The sequence below is a fragment of the Columba livia genome, chromosome 5, assembly GCF_036013475.1.
Source record: "Columba livia isolate bColLiv1 breed racing homer chromosome 5, bColLiv1.pat.W.v2, whole genome shotgun sequence".
Classification (NCBI taxonomy): domain Eukaryota; kingdom Metazoa; phylum Chordata; class Aves; order Columbiformes; family Columbidae; genus Columba; species Columba livia.
Window position 1 is genome coordinate 3,981,958 of NC_088606.1, and position 24,333 is coordinate 4,006,290.

The 24,333-nt window shown below is 45.9% G+C and overlaps 1 protein-coding gene across 28 annotated transcripts in view; it reads right to left on the reverse strand.

The window, feature by feature from the left end:
- Nucleotides 1-646: 646 nt before the first annotated feature.
- Nucleotides 647-24,333, reverse strand: part of KTN1 (kinectin 1) — an 84,020-nt gene continuing 60,333 nt past the window's right edge. For 11 of the 28 annotated variants that reach the window (XM_065063133.1, XM_065063124.1, XM_065063126.1 and 8 more), the window contains 16 exons: nt 23,360-23,450; nt 23,205-23,273; nt 22,770-22,807; nt 21,759-21,849; nt 19,684-19,770; nt 17,802-17,891; nt 17,160-17,240; nt 16,545-16,634; nt 16,354-16,446; nt 14,985-15,056; nt 14,469-14,552; nt 14,164-14,247; nt 11,353-11,436; nt 10,012-10,104; nt 2,176-2,299; nt 647-1,155 (listed from right to left, as the gene is read on the reverse strand). In XM_065063133.1, coding sequence (XP_064919205.1) covers nt 1,151-1,155; nt 2,176-2,299; nt 10,012-10,104; nt 11,353-11,436; nt 14,164-14,247; nt 14,469-14,552; nt 14,985-15,056; nt 16,354-16,446; nt 16,545-16,634; nt 17,160-17,240; nt 17,802-17,891; nt 19,684-19,770; nt 21,759-21,849; nt 22,770-22,807; nt 23,205-23,273; nt 23,360-23,450 — 1,276 coding nt within the window. In that variant the 3' untranslated portion in view covers nt 647-1,150. The remainder of the gene's footprint in view (nt 1,156-2,175; nt 2,300-10,011; nt 10,105-11,352; nt 11,437-14,163; nt 14,248-14,468; nt 14,553-14,984; nt 15,057-16,353; nt 16,447-16,544; nt 16,635-17,159; nt 17,241-17,801; nt 17,892-19,683; nt 19,771-21,758; nt 21,850-22,769; nt 22,808-23,204; nt 23,274-23,359; nt 23,451-24,333) is intronic. The other 17 variants (XM_065063139.1, XM_065063135.1, XM_065063136.1 and 14 more) reach the window with 4 other exon arrangements.

The following is a 24,333-nucleotide window of genomic DNA, read 5'->3' on the forward strand; positions in this document are numbered from 1 at the left end:
ACCAAAATATTAACAAAAAGTCCCACAAAGGCAGAAGAGCGAAAAGCACCAAATGAGCAGTTCAAACCATTTTACCTCTACAATCAATGCACTTTGCCCCCCAACTGTTTTGTTGCCCTCCCTGGGATAATCACGTCCTCAAGTGTTATTGAGAGCTCAGCAACATCTCACCCTCTCACAGGGTTCCTCCAAGACACATTTAAAAACCCAAAGCAGAGGAGAAAACCTCACCACAACAATCCCTGTCCCAAAGACCCTCCCCAGATTTGTTCCTAGAGCATCCAAACCCCCCCAAAATTCCTCCCACCACAGACTCCCATCCCAGAGGCAAACAGATGCTCTGCACACCCACAACAGCTGGTTCTGCCACACAATCCTGTGTTTCTAACCATTCCTCACGATTCTGCTCACTGATGACATGGAACCAGAATTCACATGGTGAACTACTTCTATTTTTTAGTGCCTTTTCTTCAAAAGGAAAACTTGCTCTGAACTTTGCAAACACCCCAGTTTGCCTCTTCTCATGCTTTTCTCTATCCAATAACAAATACACCAAGTGCAGCCTGATGCTCATTTTAGGGAGGGGAGAGGTGGAAATATCACCTGAGCCATCCACATCCAGTTAAAAGAAGAGAGCAGGAACATCTTGAATAATAGCATCCCTTTATTTGCTGACACCATTACAAAAACTGATTACATTAGCAACCAAAAAAAAAGAAAAACAAAAAAAAAAGGAGTGTTTACTTGAGGTTGAAGTCAGAGGCAGCTAATCCCAAAAATGTAATTAAGTAAAACAGTGTACAACATCAGTATTAAAATGTTATATCCCACTGGTGACTTTAACATGGTGGAGTTTTCTGAACAAGTTTTATTAAGCAAAATAAGATAAAAGATTATGTGTTTACTGTCTCTCCAGGAATGTAAAGGTCTAATTATCCAAACAGGTTTGTGTTTATTATAAAACTAAACTCTGGAGGTGTCTACAGAGTTTTTTCTTTAAATCAGTAGTCTAACAAGGATTAGAAAAGACAAAACTCTGTTCAGTGTTTCTGACGAAGTAGAAAGGGTGAAAACATAAATAAGGCTTTAATTTGGCAAAATATAATACAATGCCTTCTGCTATCCTCAAATTAACGATTCCCCCGTGACTTCATTCTGCAAAAGAAACACAAAACGTCACGTCAGACGAGTAGTTGCTGAAGGGCAGCGGTCAAGCAAATCCGCCCCATGCCGGCAGCTTCGTTAACATCGGCCCATAACGAAGCTCAGAGGAACGAGCCGGGTGGTGGAGGCTGAGCGGGAACAGGCGCCCAGAGCAGAGGCCAAGGCACAGCCAACACCTTCCTCCCACGTCCACTAAGCCTGTCCTAAGAGACTGGGCTCACCCCACTGTCACCACCCTTAAGACCAGCTTTGCTGTATTATAGAAGTGGGAGAAATACCTAAATTTGGGGGAAAAAAAAAAGCAGCAAGTCCCCATCCTCAGTAGATGAGCAGGAGTTCTGACACTTCGAGGCTCCGCTCCTCCCAACCCAAACAGCTCCCAACCCGCCTTACGAGCGGCATCAGCTTCCCAAGGAAGTTTAGTCTCAAGCTTATCCAACCATTAGCTAACGTTGGGCTGTTTAAGAAGTTTACCAGCATGATGCAGTCAACCACAAAGGCTATATAATAAAATAAAAGCTTTGTTCGCGTGTCTGTAATTGGATAAAGAGTTCACGCCAGACTGACGCTTCAGATACTCATATCCCCGTGACCGCAGCAAGGCGCTGCTGCCAGCTCAGGGGGTTACTCGAAATCCTCCATCCCAAAGCAATCAGAGCATGGAAGTGCAGACATTTTACCCATGTAACAAAAAGGAAGGAAACAAGGCACGGGCAGGGGGAGAACAAAGCTTTGGGAAACCTGCTGCATGAAGTGGCAAAACGTGGAAGGGAAGGACAGAGTTACGTGCCCAGAAAGAGACATAGGGATGTGAGATTAGACCCAGCTAACTGAAGTGTGGATCCCAAGAGGGACAAATCCAGTTCCTATTAGAAGCTCTTAATGAATTACGCAGAGAAACACTCAGATTGACACCTCACTGGTTATATCTGAACACGGTCCCACCATCGCAGAGCAGCGTCCTTCCTGACAGCCACCCAGTTCAACTGGACGGCCACCAGTTGCACCCACCTACTAGCTGGTAGTGTTCTCTTCCCTTTGACAGCATTTGGCTTACTGACACGAGCAGCTTCTTGAGATGACCTACATCCTGGTTAAGATTCACCGCCACATTTAGTCTTTTATCAGTCAATTCCTGGAAGGAGAAGAAGAAAAAAAAGAAAAAAAAAATCATTAAAAGCTCATTTGCAATCTAATTACCACAAAAGCCTAGAATTAGATCCTCCATATAAGGCTGCGAGTCCTTGTGCAGATGGGAACAATTCTTGTAAGTCAGAGGGTTATGACCACGTTTAAAGAGAACACGGTTCAAAGTCAAGAAGCTGTTTCCCATTGCAGGGAATAACCTGCACAGGCCAAACACTGACAAGAGCATCGCTGGCCCCCCACTCTCAGCTCTCACCCTCGGGACTCCCCTCACTTGCTGCTTCCAGGAGCTGCACTTGGAACCACAGCTCATCCAGCCTCAGAAGTTATCACCCCTCGTCCCCACAAGCCTGGCTGAAACCCCTCACATGCAAGAGCATGTTTTTTATTCCACTAAGCACAGGGAGGGATGTCTTCTGAGCCTGCAGCTGGAACAACAAGGCTGCTGGACCACCAAGGACTTGGTCTGTATGAGGATCTGTGGGATGGTGTCCTCAGTGGTAGGTAATACCCACGCACAAGGCAGCTCCAGCTGTGAAACCAACTGAAACAGCTGGATACACACCTTTCCTGACCACATTCATGGTTATAAATATGTAAAGGGTGAGTGTCAGGAGGATGGAGCCAGGCTCTTCTCGGTGACAACCAGTGATAAGTCAAAGGGGTAATGGGTACAAACTGGAACACAGGGGTTTCCACTTAAATTTGAGAAGAAACTTGTTCCTGGTGAGGGTGCCAGAGCCTGGCCCAGGCTGCCCAGGGGGTTGTGGAGTCTCCTTCTGTGCAGACATTCCAACCCGCCTGGACACCTTCCTGTGTAACCTCATCTGGGTGTTCCTGCTCCATGGGGGGATTGCACTGGATGAGCTTTCCAGGTCCCTTCCAATCCCTGACATCCTGTGATTCTGTGGTTCCTCACCCACACCGCAGCACTGGGGCTCTCGCTGAGGCTCAGGACACATGCTGCTGTGTCCCTATCCCTGGTTCACCCTCTGCTCCAAGCCCCTGGGAAATTCCCACTTGCCAGTGGCACCCAGATTGGGACGAGGACATCACAAAGCCCCCTAAGAACCAGTCAACACAGGGAAATGGGAAAAGAAAACAGAAACAGAAAAAAGAAAGCTACCAAGAGCTAGAAAACTGGTTTCTTGCTCCAAAATGAAAATGCTGAGCTTGCATTTTTAAAACAAGAATAAGTGCCTTTTTTCTTTTTTAAGGAGCTCAAGAGTTTATTAATAGGGAAGTGTCACAACTCAGACTCTTCCCCTCCTGCCTGCCCTCCTTCTCAGTCAGTCTCACTGAGCTAACAGCACTATAATCCCTGCTTTATTATCTTTATTGATTAGCTCCTCCAGAGACACACAGAGAACTCCACATCCCAAACACACATTACTGCTCCCCATTCACCTCGTAAGGCAGCCGTGCGGGTAACCTGTCGGGAGAGCTTTCCTCTCACAATTTAACAGCTAAAAATAAGCAAATCCGCCCTGGTGTCAGCGGTACAGAAGTACCCAGTTCTCACCATGAGCACAGAGGTGTTTGCAAGTGCTCAGCGTCCGCCAACTCCGCTCCAACCAAACGCAGTTTTACTACCAGAATGAGACCGATGTGTAATGCTGTTGCAAATGTCTCCCTGGGGTTTCAGGGGAATTAGAGTGAGTTCAGAGAGGGCCACTTTTCCAGCTCCCGTCTGGCTGAAAATGCCGCTAGACTTGCTGTAACGTGGAGAGAACAGTAAATCAAACTCAACCACCTGCACCATTACAGAAACCACTCTGGGCTCCGGCAAGAGAACAAAGCAATATATATATTGCAAAGCTCTTGAGTGCAACCAGTAAACATTTTTCTACTGTAAAAAAAAATCATTGGGAATCTGTATTAGCATAGCCTTAACCTATTTTATTAAAGTAGAAAATCAGGTCTGCCAAGATTGAGAATTGGCTTCGCAATCTCACATGGATTGTTGGAAGGGGAAAGGCACAGCAATTAGCATCCCAGCAAATGAATGAATCGCAGCGCTGACCAACAGCGCTGGGTACAAGTTCCTGTGCATTAGCACAGAGCCCATCACAAGCAGGGGCAATGAAGGAGCCTTTCGGTTCACCCTCAGCCCTGGGAACTCTTCTCTCCCTGATTTGCTGCTTCTCACTCTGTTTTGTGACTTCACTGATCTCAAGCAGCATTTACTCATGAATTACAGACACATCCCCAACCATCCTGGGGCAAATCCTGACCAGCTCCCAATGGATTTGGGCTCAACGCAGCCACACAGGCTACAACGCTACAGGCTCTGGGAAGAGCGGCTGGAAAGCTGCCCAGCGGAAAAGGACCTGGGGGTAGTGACAGTGGCTGAACATGAGCCAGTGTGTGCACAGGTGGCCAAAAAGGCCACCAGCATCCTGGCTGGTACCAGCACTGCTGTGGCCAGCAGGCCCAGGGCAGTGGCCGTCCCCATGCTGGGCAATGGGGAGGCCAAACCGCCAATCCTGGGGGCAGTTTTGGGCCCCTCATGCCAAGAAAGGCCTTGAGGTGCTGGAGAGAGCTGAGAGAAGGGAACGGAGCTGGTGAGGGGCTGGAGCACAAGTGTGATGGAGCGGCTGAGGGACCTGGGGGGTTCAGCTGGAGAACAGGAGCTGAGGGGAGACCTTCTGATCTCTGAACTGCCTGAAAGGAGCTTGGAGCCAGGGGGGTCGGGCTCTGCTCCCCAGGAACAAGCGCCAGGAGCAGAGGAAACGGCCTCAAGTTGCGCCAGGGGAGGTTGAGGTTGGATCTGGGGAACAATTTCTTCCCCAAAGGGCTGTGGGGCATTGGGACAGGCTGCCCAGGGCAGTGCTGGAGTCACCAGCCCTGGAGGGGTTTAAAAGACAGAAATGAGGTTCTCAGGGACATGAGGTAGAGGTGGATTTGACAATGCCAGGTTAACGGTTGGATTCTATAATCTCAGAAGTTTGTTCCAACAAAAATGATTCTATGGTTCCATGCAGCAGCTTCTGCTAACCCAGAAGTTCAAGGTCGCCTTATGCAGCTGTTGCTGTGCCCCAGCCCCACACTCTGACTCAAGACAAAGACTTGCTCTGGGATACGAGGATGAAGAGAGGAAGAGGATGGTAGCGGGAGCCCTGTGATCAGAGCCGGTAGCTAAGACAGGCACTGATCCGACACATTCCCCTCCACCATGCTTTACATGTACAGCATGTTCAGTGACGGAGTGTGTTACACTGAGATTCGAGGGGGAAAGCACATTAGATTTCATATAAGCCTCAAAATAAGTTTATTGCCTGAGCGAGCTGCTGAATATAAATGACTTCTTTAAAGCATACTAAAAGGTACCCTTTAGTCATCGTCTAGTCCCATAAGTGACAACGAAGCTGATTAGAAAAACCAAATGGTCTATTTTCTAAAATAGAAAAGGAGTCTAAAGAAAACACATAGAATGCATTTGAGGGTTTTACGCAAGCATCATTTCTCAATTTTGTGGGTTAGTTTCAGTACCCAGAAGGAAGAAATATGCTCATTTTTGAGCATGTGTTTTCGAGTCCTTCTTAAAAAGATAGACACTGTTGCTAGGTGGAAGTGGCTGGAAGACTTTCTTTTTTAATCTGAGAGCTATTTTAAGCTGGGTTTTTAGGCTTCTGGGGAGACAGCCTTTTTCTTCTTCTCAGAAAAGGAAAGCAGCAAAAAGGGCTTGGGGAAGATGATAGTGTTCTAATTCTAGTCTCTGCCAATGGCTGCCTGTCAGGAGAACTGTTGAGACAATTAACATATTTTTACTAATGAAGGCTTAATTACAGGTTTATTAGGACTGTTTTTCCACACTCCTCTTCCAAATAAAGCAATGGATATTCTAGAGGAAACCTGGTTATGGTTCCACAACGTACCCACACAATCACAGTGAGCAATTCATGAGCCAGGGGTGTTATGCAAATTAAGGCTAAAGCAATTAAATCAAACTAGCTTACTGGGGCCACCTCAGGGCACATCGAATGACACCCGGCTCAGGAGGGCTCACCAGTGTCACCAAACACAAAATACCATCACTGATGGCAATGCTGTTCTGACATACCACTTGGATAAGCTGTAAAGACATCACGGGGGCAAGGAGTGTGGCACTGGTTTGAAAAAGGGCTTTTTTTTAGCTCCATCCTGCTGCAGACAGGGACACAGAGCACCCGACTGTCACTGTCACACCTGCTGGCAACACAGCAGAGGGCTCAGCAGAGCCACTGTCCCTCTGATGAGCCCACAGCACAAGGGTCAATCAGCATCCACTGGCAATCGCTCTGCAAAAGGCATTTTGTTCCTGCTAATGACTATGAAAGCAAAAGCTTTCCTGCAGCACTCCTCAGAGGACACCGAGCTTCCTCTTGCAGCTGATCAAGATACTTGCTTTCAGCAGCTAAAAGGAGTCGATATAAATTATTCCACACAGAGTCACAGAAAGTCAGGGGTTGGAAGGGACCTGGAAAGCTCATCCAGTGCAATCCCCCCATGGAGCAGGAACACCCAGATGAGGTTACACAGGAAGGTGTCCAGGCGGGTTGGAATGTCTGCACAGAAGGAGACTCCACAACCTCCCTGGGCAGCCTGGGCCAGGCTCTGCCACCCTCACCGGGAACAAGTTTCTTCTCATATTTCAGTGGAACCTCCTGTGTTCCAGTTTGTACCCATTACCCCTTGTCCTATCATTGGTTGCCACTGAGAAGAGCCTGGCTCCATCCTCCTGACACTCACCCTTAACGTATTTATAAACATTAATGAGGTCACCCCTCAGTGTCCTCTTGTCCAGCTCCAGAGCCCCAGCTCCCTCAGCCTTTCCTCACACGGGAGATGCTCCACTCCCTTCAGCATCTTGGTGGCTGCGCTGGACCCTCTCCAGCAGTTCCCTGTCCTGCTGGAACTGAGGGGCCACAACTGGACACAATATTCCAGGTGTGGTCTCCCCAGGGCAGAGCAGAGGGGCAGGAGAACCTCTCTGACCTACTGACCACCCCCTTCTAACCCACCCCAGGTACCATTGGCTTCCTGGCCACAAAGGCCCAGTGCTGGCTCATGGTCACCCTGCTGTCCCCAGGACACCCAGGTCCCTTTCCCCTACACTGCTTTTCAACAGGTCATTCCCCAACTTATACTGGAACCTGGGGTTGTTTCTGCCCAGATCCAAGACTCTACACTTTCCCTTGTTACATTTCATTAAATTTTTCCCTGCCCAACTCTCCAGCCTGTCCAGGTCTCTGGATGGCAGCACAGCCTCTGACATGTCAGTCACTCCTCCCAGCTTGGTGTCATCAGCAAACTTGCTGACAGTCACTCTACTCCCTCATTCAAGTCGTTGATAAATACATTGAATAATACTGGTCCCAGCACTGACCCCTGAGGCACTGCACTGGATACAGGCCTCAACTGGACTCTGCCCCATTGACCACGACTCTCTGGCTTCTTCCCTTCAGCCCGTTCACAGTCCACCTCACTACCCGCACATCCAGACTGCACTCCCTCAGTTCAGCTGTGAGGATGCTGTGGGAGACTGTGTCAAATGCTTTACTGAAATCAAGACAGACCACATCCACTGCTCTGCCATTATCTATCCACCTTGTTATATCCTCATAAAAGGCTATGAGGTTGGTCAAGCACAACTTCCCCTTGGGGAAGCCATGTTGACTGCTCCTAATGACCCTCTTATCCTTGGTGCCATCTCAAGGCATATCAAGGATAACTTGTTCCATCACCTTTCCAGGGACGGAGGTGAAACTGACCCGTCTATAGTTACCTGGGCCCTCCTTCCTGCCCTTTTTGAAGACTAGAGTGACATTTGCTTTCCTCCAGTCCTCAGGCACTTCTCCCGCTTCCCAAGACTTGGCAAAGATGATGGAGAGTGGTCCAGCAATGACCTCAGCCAGCTCCCTCAGCACCTGCAGGTGCATCCCATCCGGACGCATGGATTTATGGATGTCCAGACTATTTAATTACTCCCTAACCCAGTCCTCATCAACCCAGGCAAACTCCTCCATTGTCCTGCCCTCCTCTGGGGCCTTAGTAGTACAGGGCTCCTCAGGACAGCCTCCAGCAGAGTAGACAGGACAAAGAAGGCATTCAGTAACCCTGCCTTCTCTGTATCTTCTTGTCACCAGGGCACTCACCTTGTTCATCAGTGGGCCTACACTGCCTCTGGTGTTAGTTTCATCTGCCACGTATTTGAAAAAGCTCTTTCTGCTGCCTTTGACCCCTCTCACCAGGTTTAATTCTAAGACAGCCTTAGCTTTCCTAGTTGCCTCCCTATACCCTCTGACAACAGCCTTATATTCTCCCAAGTGGCCAGCCCCTCCTTTCATGATCTATAAACTCTTCTCTTCCACTTGAGCTTACCCAGCAGTTCCCTGTTTAACCACACAGGTCTCGTGGCTCCCCTTCCTTGACTTCCTACGTGTCGGGATGCTCTGATCTCAAGCTTGGAAGAAGCAGTTCTTGAATGCTAACCAACTATCTTGGACCCCTTTACCTTCAAGTAGCCTATCCCATAGGATTTCCCCTACAATTGCTTGAAAAGGTCAAAGTTGGCCCTACTGAAGTCAAGGGTTGTGATTTGTTCTATCAGCTAGTGCTCCTTTGCCGCTCAAACAACAGTGTTTCCTTCCACCCCATCTATCAGAAGAAAATGGTTAATGAGTTCCATCAACACTGCTTAGCTGTGTAAAACGTGCTGGGAAGGCATCTGCTTCAGGCTTCTCCTGCCCAACCACCTTCTGGAAAGCTGTTCTGAAGTTACTCTGAAGCTGGTGTGAAAACTCTCATTTCCGGAGGGGGAGAAGCCCAGTTACGATGCCAGAACTCAATCACTTGCACATGTGGTGTCTTTTTAGGGCCAGTACTTGGCAGACCAGCTACACCAGCAGTTCATCACTCAGGCGAGTCACCTGCAAGCATAACAACAGGCCACCCCAGACAGAGTCCACACCATTCCAGACCCTGCAACTGCAACATCCTTCCTGGGGGATATTAAACCACCATCGACCTGGAGAGCTGCCCACCCCCAGCACGAGGCTCAAGTCCATTGCTTATTGAAGCTCAAGCTAATAAGATTATTTTCTGCTGGACCACTTCTAGGTCAGCACAAATCTCCAGGAGCAGCTGAAGATGAATTTGGGCACCTACCAGTAGCCAAGGACAGGTTTTTGCCCAGAGGACCAGAGTGGCCAGCATTCTTTCAAAAGCCATCCCCTGCCTTAGTGTTACAGGCACAGTAGACTGTCTTCTGTCTTTGACATTAGAGTTGTCAGCAAGTGCCAACCCAACAGTTAATATTTTAAGCTCATTTAGTATCCTGCAGATTTATTTTCAGTTTCTCTTCTTGAAGAGAAGTCTGGGGATCTTCCCCAGATTCTTCTCACTTCAACCCAAAGCAACAACCCTTTGGAAGCCCAGATCTCATGTCCAGAATCTCTTCCCTTCCATCCTTGCAAATCTGAGCTATAAGAAAGAGGTCAAGATGCAGATGACAGTGGAACTCCTGAGGCTTAAAGAGATATCAGCATCCCTGGGATACAGCTCCAGGACATCACCCTGACAGGTTTTAGGACAGAAATTTTCATCAAGCCTTAATTTACCATCAGCAGCACACATTCTGATCCTGTGCTGGACCTCACTTCTCAAAGTTCAGAGTTTTTGTGATATTTGGCATAGCATGGGCTCAAAAGAAACACTCACCGACTCTGTACAAACGTCGCTGTTTTCTATAACATTGGCATCCCCAACAACTTTTCCAATTTCTCTCTCGAGAGATGCCAAAGACTCCTGGGCCTGCAAGGGAGAAACAACAATTAGCAAAAGGTTGAGCTGCAAACCCCCATCTTTCCGAGAGCACTAGAGACACAGAAAATCACTGTTCAGGAGGAAATCTGTTTTATGCCAGATTTGCTCAGGGGACCAACACATTTGCCAAGATTGACATGTCTCCTTACAATCAGCATGGTGCATGTCAGACTGCCTGCATTTAAAAGCAATTCTGCGGGGAAGCTTTAATAGTCTTGTGTCAAGTTATTAGGTAAAAATTGTGCAGCAAATTTTTCATGCAAGAATAGCAGCCCAGGCAGGTCTCCAAAAGCCTGATCACTGATCTGCATTTATATAGAATATACCACGAACCAGGGACATCAGCACAGCTCACTATATGTCAACATCCAATATAATTGTCCTGAGCAAAATAATTTTGAACAGCTTATTTCAGCAGGTCTCCTTTAGCTTCTAACTTCCTAGAAGTGTTTTTGTGATCATCTGTCCCTGGTCGCCCCACCAACAGCTCTCCCCACTCCAGTACTGCAAGAATTCAGCCCAATTTCTTTAATGATGCAGACAGAACACGGTGTTACACAGTCCGGAGCCCCAGCTCAGCCGCTCTGCAGCCTATTCTTGTCTCCATTTATCAACTCTCCCATGAGAAGTTCATTTTTGGGGTGACAGACAGCACTGAGACCTCTCATGCTTAAATATTTCCCAGCCCAATCCATCTTGCAGGAGCGGCTGTTGGGGAGGAGCAGAGGAAACCCTCCTGCCCGGCTCATCGACTTTGTGTGGAGCTGACTCTAAAGATTTGCAGTCTCCTGGGTTATAGCCGATTTGTAACCACACAAAAACGTGCAGACAGCTTGTAAAGCAACTTGTAATCCACTGTGCCATTCGAGACTGGATTTAAAAGCTTCAGGCTGTGGTGTGGGCTTTTTGTTAGGCTGGGTTTCTTTAAATAATTATCTGTCAGCCCCCAATTGCCACTCGTTTCCACTGGCATAAAATTATCACGGACAAGAGGCTTTCAAGAAGGATAATTAAGCAGAGCTGTTTGCTGCATTTTTATCATTTCAACAGACACGCAGGTGTCTTGCACGAGCTCTTACACACAGTCCCCGTCATCTGGGGAACCAGCGAGTGGAGCCGGACACCCCACCAGGCACCAGTCTGCTCAAATCACCGCATTTTCCAGCACTGCAAGACCACAGATCTTGAGGATTTTGATAACATTTAAACCTGCAACTCTTAAAGGTCTCTGCTCACCTTGGGCAAGTCACCAGCCACCTTCTGTCTCTCGTTCTGATCCACTTTGAGTTTCGTTAGTGTTTCATTTAGCTGTGTTTTCAGCTGCAAAACAGTAACAAAGAAAACCAGTTTCCCTCACACACGCACAGAGATTTCATCTGTCTGTCCCACGGATTAACCCAGTGCACACTGATTGCAAAGGGAGTAAGATTACTAACAATTATTGCACACACTGGATTAGTCAACATGTACGATGAGGTTTACAAGGACAGTGAAGGAAGAGAGACTCCATCTGTAAAGATCAACGTAAAGAATGGAAACTACAGAAGAAAGGACATAGTTGGCATCAGCTTCATTACAGCTGGTTTCAACTTTTACACTATATTGCCAGTAGGAATATTAGCAATACTGACAGTATATAAGCCTCTCCAGTGCTCTTATCACATAAGTCAGCCAAGACTTCAACATAATTCACAGTAAATATGCAAAAAATGTAGATTGTCATCTTTCCAATTCAAGCTAAACAGTCACTTTACTGCTGAATAAACCAAAAAGCTCTTCTTGTCATCTTAATAAAGCACCACTTACTACAACTTTGTTGACTTAACCAATCTGTTAATGTCACATCAAGGCATGAATCACTGACAGGGGTATATTAAGTTGTCGATTGTGTTTAAGATTCAATCCAAAAAGCGAAACTATTTCAGTGAAGAGGGATGAATGCTTGGTACTGGCTGCCCTTAAGCCACAGCCTTCCAAAGGATAGCAACATTTTTTTAAGAGAAGATTTCAATTGCTCTTCAACACAACATACAGAACCAGCCACAGCACTTGAGGCTTGAGCCTCAAATCAGAGTGCTAATAAGAAGCTCGAGTGCCAATTTTGTTGAATTTGTGCCTCTGAAGTGCACTGTGCTAATGTTCACTATTCCTGCTGTCAATCTTCTTGGGAGCCAGCAGGGGATTAAAGCAGCGAACAATAGGCTACTCAGAGCCTTGAATTCTCCCCGATTCCAAACCTCTGCATTATATGTGTCTCCCTTTGGAAGGTTTCCCCCTTTGGAGCACCTGGACAGGTGAATGCTGTTTTTTCTACATTTTAAGGAAGCGCTCGAGCTCTTCGGCAGTTTCAGCTTTTCTCCTTGCTCACCTTATAAATCAGCGGAAAATAAATTTTGAAATCCCATCATTTCTATTCCCCAGCCTCCTGCCTACCGCAAAAAACAGAGATATATACTGGACAGCGTTCCTGAGCCATTTACATGCAGTTAGTTGTTTACCACCCCCTCATGCTCCCACCAGCACAGCATCATCCGACTGCAGAGTCAAGTGGCCCTCGCAGGGAGCTCAGCTTTTTAAGCTTTTGTTGTTACAGACATAATAGATTGTTGCCTCTTATATTCAAGAGGTTGGTGTTCACTGATTAACTCCAAGATCCGCATTCAATTCCCACTTCCCTCGCTTTCAAAACGCGAGGCTTTAGTTGCTGAGGTGGGATGCTAATTGATGCTGTACTAGACTTGCCAAGTATTCTATTAAACTTAAGCAAATTATTATTGTGGTGATTTTTGTTTAAAACGACTGTTTTAACCCAGTTACATTAGCAGCAGTACCCTGGTGAGATCAGCAGCTCAGTCTGCAGTGACAGACTGTCCCATCAACTACTCTAAAACCCAAAGACGTGGTGACAGAGAGAAATCTTCCTCAATTAGGGCTCAAAAGGCAGCAGAGCACCGTTCAAACACAAGCAGAGGAAGAATCCAACTGCTCCTGTAGCCTTAAAAAAAAACCCACACAAACAAATGAGAAGTGAAAGAAAAACTGGAAAACCAGGTTCCAGTATAAGTTGGGGAATGACCTGTTAGAGAGCAGCGTAGGGGAAAGGGACCTGGGGGCCCTGGGGACAGCAGGGTGACCATGAGCCAGCACTGGCCCTTGTGGCCAGGAAGGCCAATGGTACCTGGGGTGGGTTAGAAGGGGGTGGTCAGTAGGTCAGAGAGGTTCTCCTGCCCCTCTGCTCTGCCCTGGGGAGACCACACCTGGAATATTGTGTCCAGTTGTGGCCCCTCAGTTCCAGCAGGACAGGGAACTGCTGGAGAGAGTCCAGCGCAGCCACCAAGATGCTGAAGGGAGTGGAGCATCTCCCGTGTGAGGAAAGGCTGAGGGAGCTGGGGCTCTGGAGCTGGACAAGAGGAGACTGAGGGGTGACTCATTCCTGGGGATCAATATGGAAAGGGGGAGTGTCAGGAGGATGGAGCCAGGCTCTTCTGGTGACAACCAATGATAGGACAAGGGGCAATGGGTTCAAACTGGAACACAGGAGGTTCCACTGAAATATGAGAAGAAACTTGTTCCTGGTGAGGGTGGCAGAGCCTGGCCCAGGCTGCCCAGGGAGGTTGTGGAGTCTCCTTCTGTGCAGACATTCCAACCCGCCTGGACACCTTCCTGTGTAACCTCATCTGGGTGTTCCTGCTCCATGGGGGGATTGCACTGGATGAGCTTTCCAGGTCCCTTCCAATCCCTCACATTCTGGGATTCTGTGACATTGTATTTGCTGTTGGGTATGTCTGCACTTTAAAACATTGATTCTCAAGAAGTTTCAGGGATGAAAGTCTTACAGACTTTGGAAAAAGTCTTCAGAACCAGACATGCTATTGTTAGGAGCAGAGAAAGAGACAAATTGTAAAAGTCAGACTACATAAATGATTGCAACGGACAAAAATATCAAGCTGAAGAGGTTAGCAGAACAGACAGGATTTGAAATAAGTCTCCGCTTCAATAAGTATGCTGGGAGCCTAGTTTGGGCCCAGCGGAGAACAAGCTTCTTACCAAATTTAACTCTTCATTCTGTCTTACTGCTTCAGAATATGAATCATCAAGTTTTTTCTGCAATTCAGTCAACAGATCTTTGAGCTGAAATGAAGTTTAGAGTTTTAAGATTTGTCTCCTTAGGATGCCCACTTTTCTTCTGCTCAGTTATTAGTGTGTCGCTCTACCCTCAGGTCACAAGTACATCAACTCCTCAGCCACAGGGGCTAAGCATTAGATTAGTTTGCCAGCCAACTTGTAACCAAGCAAAGAAAAACCAAACAAAATGAAAAAAATCAAAAAATAATTTGGTCAATTATGTTTACCTCTCTGACTTCTGAAACATAAGTAGATCGTTCTATTTCTGCCTTTTCTAGTTCACTTTCCAAATGTTCTCTCTCTTTTTTAAGCTAGAAACAGAAAAACAGAGTTAAAACAGATGTTTTCAACGTCTTCATGTAGTATCATTTTCTTATTATTAGCTAATAGTTTCTATCAAATACTCCCTGACATTTAGAGAGCATTTCAAATCCACTGATTGCCCAGCACAGATTTAAACTGCAACATTTCAAAAAGATAACAAGAAGAATCAAGCCCAAGGTCATAAACAAGGATTAAACTGCTCAGTCTCAAAGGAAAGAGCCCCGGTGGGTGAGTACAGAATAAAAAACAGGACAATATCCAGTACCCAGCTTCAAAAAACCACCGGCCAAAGGATTTTTGAAGTGCAGCACAAGCTGCGCTACTTGTAGAGAAGTCTTAGGAAGTTTAGACTTAGAGCATAAGCCTAAATCATGTTTTAAGCAACAGAAAGCTTTCAAGAGAAAAACAATTGCACGTACAGTTTCAACTTCTTTGATTTCTTCCTTTAACCTCTCCACCTCGTGCTCCAAAGAAATGACCGAAGAACGCATCTGCAGTGTCCAAGAAAGACAAATAGAGTTGTTTAGTTGGGTTGGTCTAAGACAAACTCTCCAGCTACACACAATCTTGCTTCTACTATTTAGAAATATTAAGGATGAAATCACAGTGACTGACTCAAGTAAGATGCTCGCTCAAATAATTCAATGTACTTAGTCTCCATGAGAACAACTTTCTCCCTGACATATTTAGAGCCTGCAAGATTCGGAATATAAGGACTAAGCCAGTTGTCCATTAGCCACAGTAGGGGAAATATCTTTCCCGGACAGGGGAAGATCCATCTACTATATGCAGCCAAACCCAGTGGATTCAGCCTTATTAGAGGCTGAGTAAGTACAGCAGATGGTAGCACATCTATAGTTCACGATCTGACAGCCTTTTACAAGCCTCTCAAACAAGACGTTTATAAATCTGTTTGCTCCAGGCTCATACTCTGGCACTCAAATTTACTAAGCAGAAATACTTTAGAAATAATTTATTTGGAAAAAAAACAGTTTGACCTACTTTAATTGTAGATTAGGAAAGAAACATAAAAGGCTTTTTCTTCCCATTTTTGCTAGCAACAGAGCCTTCCTGAAAAGGAAAGCTTTGCAGCTGATTTCAAGTGTAATTAGTTAGCCATAATGGATTAAGCACTATTTTAACAGCTTCCAAAAAACTGGGTTTATATGATACTTAAATTTTAGCACAAAGAGTCTACATCTGTTCACAAACAGACTTTGAAATAAACAGGTGCTTGAGAGAAATACAGTCTGAGTTGCCAGGATCAAAAAATGTACATTCCTAAGCACATTAATGGGACACATGTACATTCCTGAATCTTTGGCTTCCTATCCCGCCAGCATTAATATTACTACGTGTTATTCGGCTGCCTCCTGCATCACCTGCAGGACACAGACTGGCTGTAACAGTCAAATACCTTCTACCTGTGCTGGTCATTTGTTCTTGCTGCTCTAAACACGGCAACAGGAGCAGCCACACAAATTTAAAGACATTGACAATCCCTCCACTTCTTAGGGTTTTCTTAAATGGAAATATCTTCCTCAAAAATTAAAATAAAATAAATCACTCTTAGCATGAAACTGAGTATCAAAGCACCAAAAAAATCCTATTTTTACAAGGAGTGGTCGTTGCTATTGTACTGGTTGCAGACCTCACCTTTTTCACCCACTGGTCACACATATCAAACCAGGCAGCCGGGATGTTCCACACCAGCCTCTGCAAACACCCTTTGCGACTTCAAGCAGAAACTGCCGAGCTGCCACAAAAACTAAAGCAAATCACAAATACCTGTTTAAGTTCCTTCTGCGATTCTTCAACTTTTATCTTCCATTTGCTTTCTTCCTCTTCCACACTCCTCTGTAGCCTTTGCAAAATCCCTTCCTAAGAAGAGAGCGGGGTTGGCAAGGTTGGAAAGCTGGCAGCAGAATAAAGGCGGCCAGCAACATTACACGGCGCAGGCAACGCGGCATCCCGCTTACCGTCTCGGCCAGGACCGATTTGTATTTCTCACACTCCAGCTGCAGCAGGACGTGCATCTCCTCGGCCTCCTTCAGCTTCTGCTCCATAGCCTGGCAGAGGAGAAACGCGAGAAGAGTCACGTCTCAACTGATGGATTTGAGTTCATAGAATACCAGGTTGGAAGAGACCACAAGGATCATTTGGTCCAACGTTTCTTGGTAAAAGTGTGGTCTAGAGTTCTATTCTTTATATTATTTCAACAACCAAGTTGGTATCGTTCATGTTTGCAGGTCTTGCTTTCCAGCTTATGCAAAGACATAACAGCAAGTGCCGCATTTACCTACAGCTCTCAATGCTCAAACGTGACCTTTACATGAGCTACTGCAGCAGCTCCGAGTTACCTAAAACCAAACTAATCACTTGCAAAAGGGCCTTGGGATTTTGAATTTCACAGAATTCCACAAGATCCTTTTCAAAGATGCAAATACATTTCTGATTTACAAGACGCAAGTATCCATAAAACTACTTTCTTGTTCACTGATTTGAACTTCACAATCCAGAGCACAATTTGCAAGATTTACCCTGGAAAATACCCTAGGCCAGGCACAAGAAAGCTGCCCTCTGTTCGTGCCTACCTTGACATCTTCGGATCCCGAAGCCTCCCTCAAGTATTCTTTAGCCATCTTTTCAAACCCACATAACCATTCGCTGTGACTCTGTTGGGAAAAGCATTTGGTTAAAGCCGAGAATACCTTCAATACGTGAATTTTCAGAATGTTTTCCTCCCAACTGCAGGCTTAGTTTTAAAGACTGTTTCTAGTTCGACAGACTTTAGCATATTTGAGAATATTTTTAAGCATGAATTTTCAAAACCTCTAGATGTTACAGGTCAAACGCGGATGACATTTTTCCAGCCCCTCTTCACATCATTCCCACAATCCAAACCACACAAACCCAGCGCGCTACCCTTGCAAACAACCTAAAGCCACCAAGAATAAAACTTGAAGTCACTTGGAACTCTGGGAACAAAACAAACCCTCCTGAATCGCATTAACTGGCACAGAGGCACATAATGCATGATAATTTTGTAATTGTTTTAACACTTTTCTTGAAGTAACCACCTGCAGCTTTGCATCTTTGCTGGTGCCAAGCGCAGGTACCACCAGCAGAAGACACAAGTCCCACTGTAAAACCTTGGGGCAGAAGGGACTGTGGGCAAAGGCAGCACAGCAGGACCTGAGCTCCCAACAGGAGGGTAGAAAAGCCCCTTCTCTTACCACGTTGGAAGGAAAAGAGACTTTAGGGAACAGCTTCTGGAGTAGTTGGCGCGTCTCCACCTCGGCAGCTTCCAAATGCTGCTGCTTCTCCTAAACCGAGAGAAAAGGCTCACGTGAAATTGGGCAACACGCTCCGCAGACCTGGCAACAGCCAGAGTAATTTACTTAGCCCAGAAAGTCTTTTTTTAAGTGAGAAAGGCTCTACAGTCTCTAAAATCGCCAGTAAATTGCTTCAAAAATTGAGAGTGAATTGCTTCAGAATTTGGCCTTCACCTTTGTTCATGCTTTTAAGCTTTTATTTTCATTAAGTTCTCCTCCAATCTAGCCTGTTTGTACAGAAATTACACCATCATTCACTTACTTGTTCACAACACAACACGAACTACACTGAGCTGAGTAACTGCATCCACAGATCACACCAGCCCTGCCACTCAAATGCAGCGATATCAGAAACAAGGTGGGTCAATGTTTAACAAAATTAAAAATCCATGCTTATTTCACATAATTTTAGGGGGGAAAAAAATCACCATAAATCAACATCACGACATCAGAACCAGAGAATTAAAATCAACAGGCAACTTTGTGTTAATGCACATTTGAACCAGGCCAAGAAAGCAAGACTGTATCTTCTCGATATTAAATACTTAAGAGGGACACCTGTACACCCTCCTTCCCCAAGCTTGGATGCAGTGGGAAATAATTATTAGAGCTGTGTGATAACCTCCAGGTTTTCTTTGTCATTGTTCTGCAAATATAAATACACAGGGCCCCACGGATCCACCGTTCCATTTATTTAACATTAGAAGCGTAGCAGCCGCTGGACATTTGCTCACTGTGCTTGTGGCAGATGGGTTTAATTCAGGCGTACGACACTCAAGCTCCTGTATAAGGTTAAATGCAGAAAGCCTGAAACCCAGCACGGAAGGCAGTTTTCAGCAAAAATTCCTTTGCTAATGTTTAATTATTGGGTTTCTTCCTCTTTGACATCAGCTCTGAGTTCCTCTGCTGCAAGAGATCGGTGGCATTAGGAGCTCGAGATGCAGAGACAGAAACAGACAGGAGACACTGGGCTGTGAAGCTGCGTCAAACGCGTTAATTCTCCGCAAATTAGGAACCAACAAGAAGTGGCAAAGAGCTGTTGGAGCGAGTGTTCCGACCGCAAGGGAAAGCGTTGGCACACAGCTAAAGCGGGTACGCGGCTGCTCCGAGCGCAGGGCCAAGCAAAGAGCGGAGACGTCTCCACAACACAGACGCGCAATCCCAAGCTTGAGCTTCTCTGCTTCTGCCCACCCAACTTGGGGTTTTATTTCAACGCTTTTTCTCTTTTTGAAATCTGCATCGTGACGATTAACGCCAAATCAGGCTCGTAGCAAATGCAAACGCCTTTCGGAGCGATTGGTGCCCCGTATCATTTTGAACATTGGCTCTGACTGGCGAGCTTCTTATGTTTCCAAGGAGGAAATTCACACTGCGGTGACCACTTTACTGAGAAGCTCCCAGGTTTTTAAATCATAATCTAGCCTGAGTTCTTCACAGATCCAATAAATTTATTGGAGCATGGTGAAAGCCCAGTAGATGAAAGCAGGTTGCTCACCAGCACGGCGTTTATTCTAGAGCTCTCCACAAAGAAAACACGATTCACAACAGCTCTAACAATTATGCAAACAGATATTTAAAAAAATAAGAGCATGCCCACAAACTAAAGATAAAAACAAGAAACCTAAAGACAACAGGAAGAAGCAGAGGTGAGTATATGAATGATCACTCAGAACAGACTACATTTAAATTGCAGTAAAAGTTAAATGCCTCCATTTCATTTAAAAAACCAGCTGCAGATCTGCTTCTAGCTTAACGCATCGCTTCCAGCAGTTAACATTACAACCTTGGCAGTCTTGTTCACTTTGTCCTGCAGCATTTTTTCTGTTGATGCCAATGCTTCCATTGCTTTCCAGTTTTTCTTCCGAAGGTCCTAATCATTTTTAGAAAGAATGATTTCAGTTCAGCCAATATTCAAACTGTTTCCGCTTTTACTTCAGAGAGATATTTTGCATTACATTCCACCATTCGCATTTAAATGCTGGTTAACGCGAGGTGATTTTTGCCGGGTGACGTACACTAGCAAAAAACAAGTGTGATGTTCCAAGAGTCTGAATGAAAAGGGGAAATCAAAAGAACGCCAATTTTTGCCCAACCTGCCCCCATATCCAAAACTGATCCAAGTGTTACTGCAGAGCGTGTCACCCACACTTTGACTGCACTTGTGAGAAGAAAAGAGGGAAGTTTTCAGAAGTAGTGAGGAACACAGACACCAAACCACAGATTACACAACAGAGTGTTAGGCAGGTCGCGTTGCAGAACCCAGCACGGCCCCGAGGACACAGGGAGGTGTGCGCACATTTACGCCCCTGATCTCGCAACCAGGTTTAGCTGCGTAAATCCTTGAGCCTCAGCCCAAACCTGCTACGCAAGGGCTGATGTTAGAAGCAACAAAGCTCAAGGCATCAATTTGTAGCATTTATCCACGCAGCTCTCTCTGCTGTACCCCCAAAAAACCCAGTGGGAGGGTTCTGGGGTTTCACCAGTGGCGAGCACACCCCAGATAGCACAGAAACATCCCCATCCCATGCTCCTGCATCTTTCTTGGCGAGGTCATCAAACGTGTACTCCACAAGACGCCAACACACAAGCTCTGTTAGAAGGCCGGGAGCTCTATAAAAAGAGCCTCGCAGCTCTTATCTAGGAAGGATGTTGGGCCTTGCAAGGAGGAGGTTACAGTGCTTAGGATTTAGATTAATTTTATTTTCAGCCTTCAGAGCAATCTTTAGCAAAGGGGTGTTTTGGAAAGACTGTATTTTGTTGGGTTTTTTTTAATTCACCACACAAAGCGGCATCCAAATCCTAGCGTGGACCTACGCTAGTTTTACCCTACGGCCTCCATTTGCCTGCTGTCCTAAGGGCTGTTTCACAGGGTGTATAAAAACAAGATCGGATAAAGTCACGATGTGGAAAGCTGGGGCCTACAGGCACTATCTGCCCCCAGCACCACCAAGGGTATTTAGATCTTGCAGTTCCCCAGGAAACAGGCCCACATGTTCTACCTTTCCAGCTCATCTGTCTTCTGAAAATAACCACACGCTTTCCCTCTACTTTATTTCAGCTCTTCAGCAACACTACTTGCTCAAGAGTTCACATTCTCAGCATTTGACTTGTGCATCTTCCTTATATTACCCTACTTTCAGGCAATAAAGTTTAGTGTATGGTATTCATTGGGTTTTACAGGCTATCAAGGAGAGACAGGCAAGCTAAAAAGCCTGTATTTTAACAGCTTTATTCCATATAGCTTAAAAGATTCCACTGTCTTGCCCTGCACAGGTAACGCGTTCCAAGGAGGTAACTTCACAGCACTGCGATGGAAGATACAACCTTTACTTCCACCCACAAACAACCCATGCTGCATCTGCTGCAAAGGCAGGCTCGCTGTCCCTCACCTCCTTCACCAGATCAGGATTAGTCACTGTCAGGAGTGGGAAGAGCCAGACCTAAGATTCCTGAAGGTAAAGCCTCCTCCCATGTCCCCACAGAAGGACCACAACTCAGAGCACAGCCCCCTCCATCCTCCCTCCCCAAATCCCTTCTTCTCCCCTGGGCAAAGGCCATGTTTCTGAACCCAAGTCTGAAAACGTTGCTACAAGTTGTGCCACTCAGCAAGTCTCCTCCCTCTCATCAAATCGGTGACTTGTCAAAAAGCTCAGGAAAGCTGGAGCAGCAAAGCTCAGTCACTCCCATGAGAAGAGGAGAAGAGTGTCCAGGGGACACAACGCAGCAGACAACGGTCAGAAACATTCTCTTAGCAGAATGCCCAAGTCAGCAAGGAGTGTTGTGAACACAGGTTTGGTTGTTTTGGGGGGGTTGGGGGATATTTTTTTTTGGTAGAGTGCAGGGGGAGAATTTCCTTACGTTGTTCTTTTTCCTCTGTTGCTCAAAAGCATTTCTCTGCGAGGCAAGCTCGTTTTGGAGACTGGCGATTTCCTTCTCTTTCCCTGCAACCCTGCATTAGCAAAAAGAACCATAAACAAGTCAGAGGACGTTAAAGAAATTCCAAGGGAAGCACTAACACCCTTTCACATACACTAATTTCCTTTCCAGCAACACTCGCTTTGAAAAGCTGCTCTCAGTGACTTGGCAGCACCGCTTGCTTCCCACTGCTCTGTGAACCACAGGCTGCCAGAGCAAAGCCCATTGTAAAGCTGTTGTTTGCCTACAACAGTCATCTGCACACATTTATCAAGGCCACGGAAAGGCAACACATTAGACGAGGATAAATCAGCCAGCCCACGCTGGTACACCAGCACAAAACAGGCACAGCCTGCTGGATAAGAGCATTCTTTCTCTACAAGCACCTAGTCCACAATTTATAAGTCATTTAACTTAAAAGAAAAATAATTCAGCCAGTCAAAAATGCATGACAGTAGCAATTTGTGTAGCACAGTATAAGCTGGTATGGCATTAGCTTCTAATAGTTCTTCAGTGCACTTCAGCTCTACATTATAACACACTTTTACCCCTGAGATTTCTCCCTAGGAAAAGATTTCCACCAGATGATTTTATAATACAAACAACCCTCTACTAAGCTGAAGTTCCAAGAAAAATGCCTGTCACTTTTGCTTGAAACACAAACATTTAACTCTTCAGACGCACAGCTGAGCTGGCACGCATTCAAAATTAAATCAATCACGGTTTGCTTCCATTGTGGGCACAACATACTGCAAGCTCTGTCTGCAGAAGACTGCAGCTGAGCTATTAGCATGAGCAGAGTATCTGTGTTCAAGTTTCATTAAAGATTACTTTTTACTGGCTATCTCTCACACGCTGATATTGTACATTTGGAATTTATTTCCTCTTAAATTTCCTGAGCAATAAGTGAAACAAAGCGCTTATCTATCGCATTTAACTTCTGGCAGTACTCACACTTGCAGAAGCTCCTCGCTTTGGGTAGCCAGAGATGCCTACAAATAAAACAGATCAGAAAGTCCTTAGGAGCAGATCAGTGACACAGAGCAATGCAGAGGCTGCGATGTGCCTTGTTAACCAGGTGTTCCTGCAACATTAAGGAGCTGCACTCTCGGCCTTCGAGGAGTCCTGTCCAGCCTCCTCTGGCTGTGACATGGCATGTAAAAACAGGGGTGAAAAGCCAGACAAGACCACAGTAGGTATAGGAAAGAGCTGCAAATAAAGGGAAGGAGGAACAGACAGACAACAGAAAAGCTGTCCGAGTGTAACTCAGCCCTGCAGCTGTCCCTGGGCTGGCACAGCCAACACAACTACTGGTTGTCCACACCATCCATACAAGCTACCACCACCCGCTTTGACTTCACTCAGTAACACTGCAACTGGAAGCCGTACCTGTTTGCAGCTCTCCTGCTTTAGCTCTTGAATTTGAACTTTAAAAGACTCATTTTCCTTTTGCACATCCTGTTGAAAGAAAAGAAATACATACATATACATGTACACACAATACATACACTCCTTACAATAGGATGTTTCTATCAAAAGTTTACCTGTAATTGTTTAACTTGGCTTGCAATTTCTCTCTCTTTTTCTTCCAGCACAGCTTTCAACTTCTTCATTTGTTCTTCTTGCCCTTTCAACCTACAGAGAGAGTTTAGAAAATAAGAAAAAAGGGTTAAAGTAAGAAAAAGGGACACACACTCTAGCTGGGACAGTGTTTTCAGCAGCAGAAAACAACTAAGCTTAGTATGCTATATACAATCATCAGTCACATCGGGAGGAAACTACTGCACTATGGCTCTAAACAGAGAAAACTAGCAAAAATAAAGCCAGCTGCAACGACGTATTGCAAACACTCACCTGCTAATAACTGGCCTGAAGTTAGTTATTTCACTAGTTATTACACATGTCAAATAGCAGATGCATTTAGTCGTAGCTGATCTCAACAGCACTCGAAGCAGGAGCAGGAGAAGAGCCACTGATCACCTGAGCAAACGCTGCGAGCTGTGACAGTGCCAGGGACAGTGGCCCAAGGGTGACCTTTGAAGGTCCCTTCCAACCCAAATCATTCTGTGATGCTATGAAAGGTGAAGCTGCCTGAGATACCACGAACTGGCTCTACAGGAGCTCTGCTGGGAGGGCAGCACGTGACAAGAGCCGCATTGAAGACAAAGCCCTTTTTTGGCACAGTCTCGTACAACCTTCCCCTGACTTTGAGCAGCCAGACGAAAGTAGAGTCAAAACAGAGCCTGGCAGCCTTTCTCCATAAAACAGGAGAATTGGCTGTTGCATCTCAGCCTGAAAACGGCAAACTGTTCATTGCTTTTTTGACTCAGCCGCAGCCACTTAAATCCACATTCTTCTAAACATGCTAAACAGAAGGAGAAATTACCACCAGACGCACGAAGTAGCAGCAGTTCCACTAGTTAGTAGAGCCCTGGGCGATCACCCAGTGTCGCAAAGCGTGCGAGCGCTGCGATTACAAGCGGCTGCAGACACGCGTCCATTGGCACCAACGGCTTCT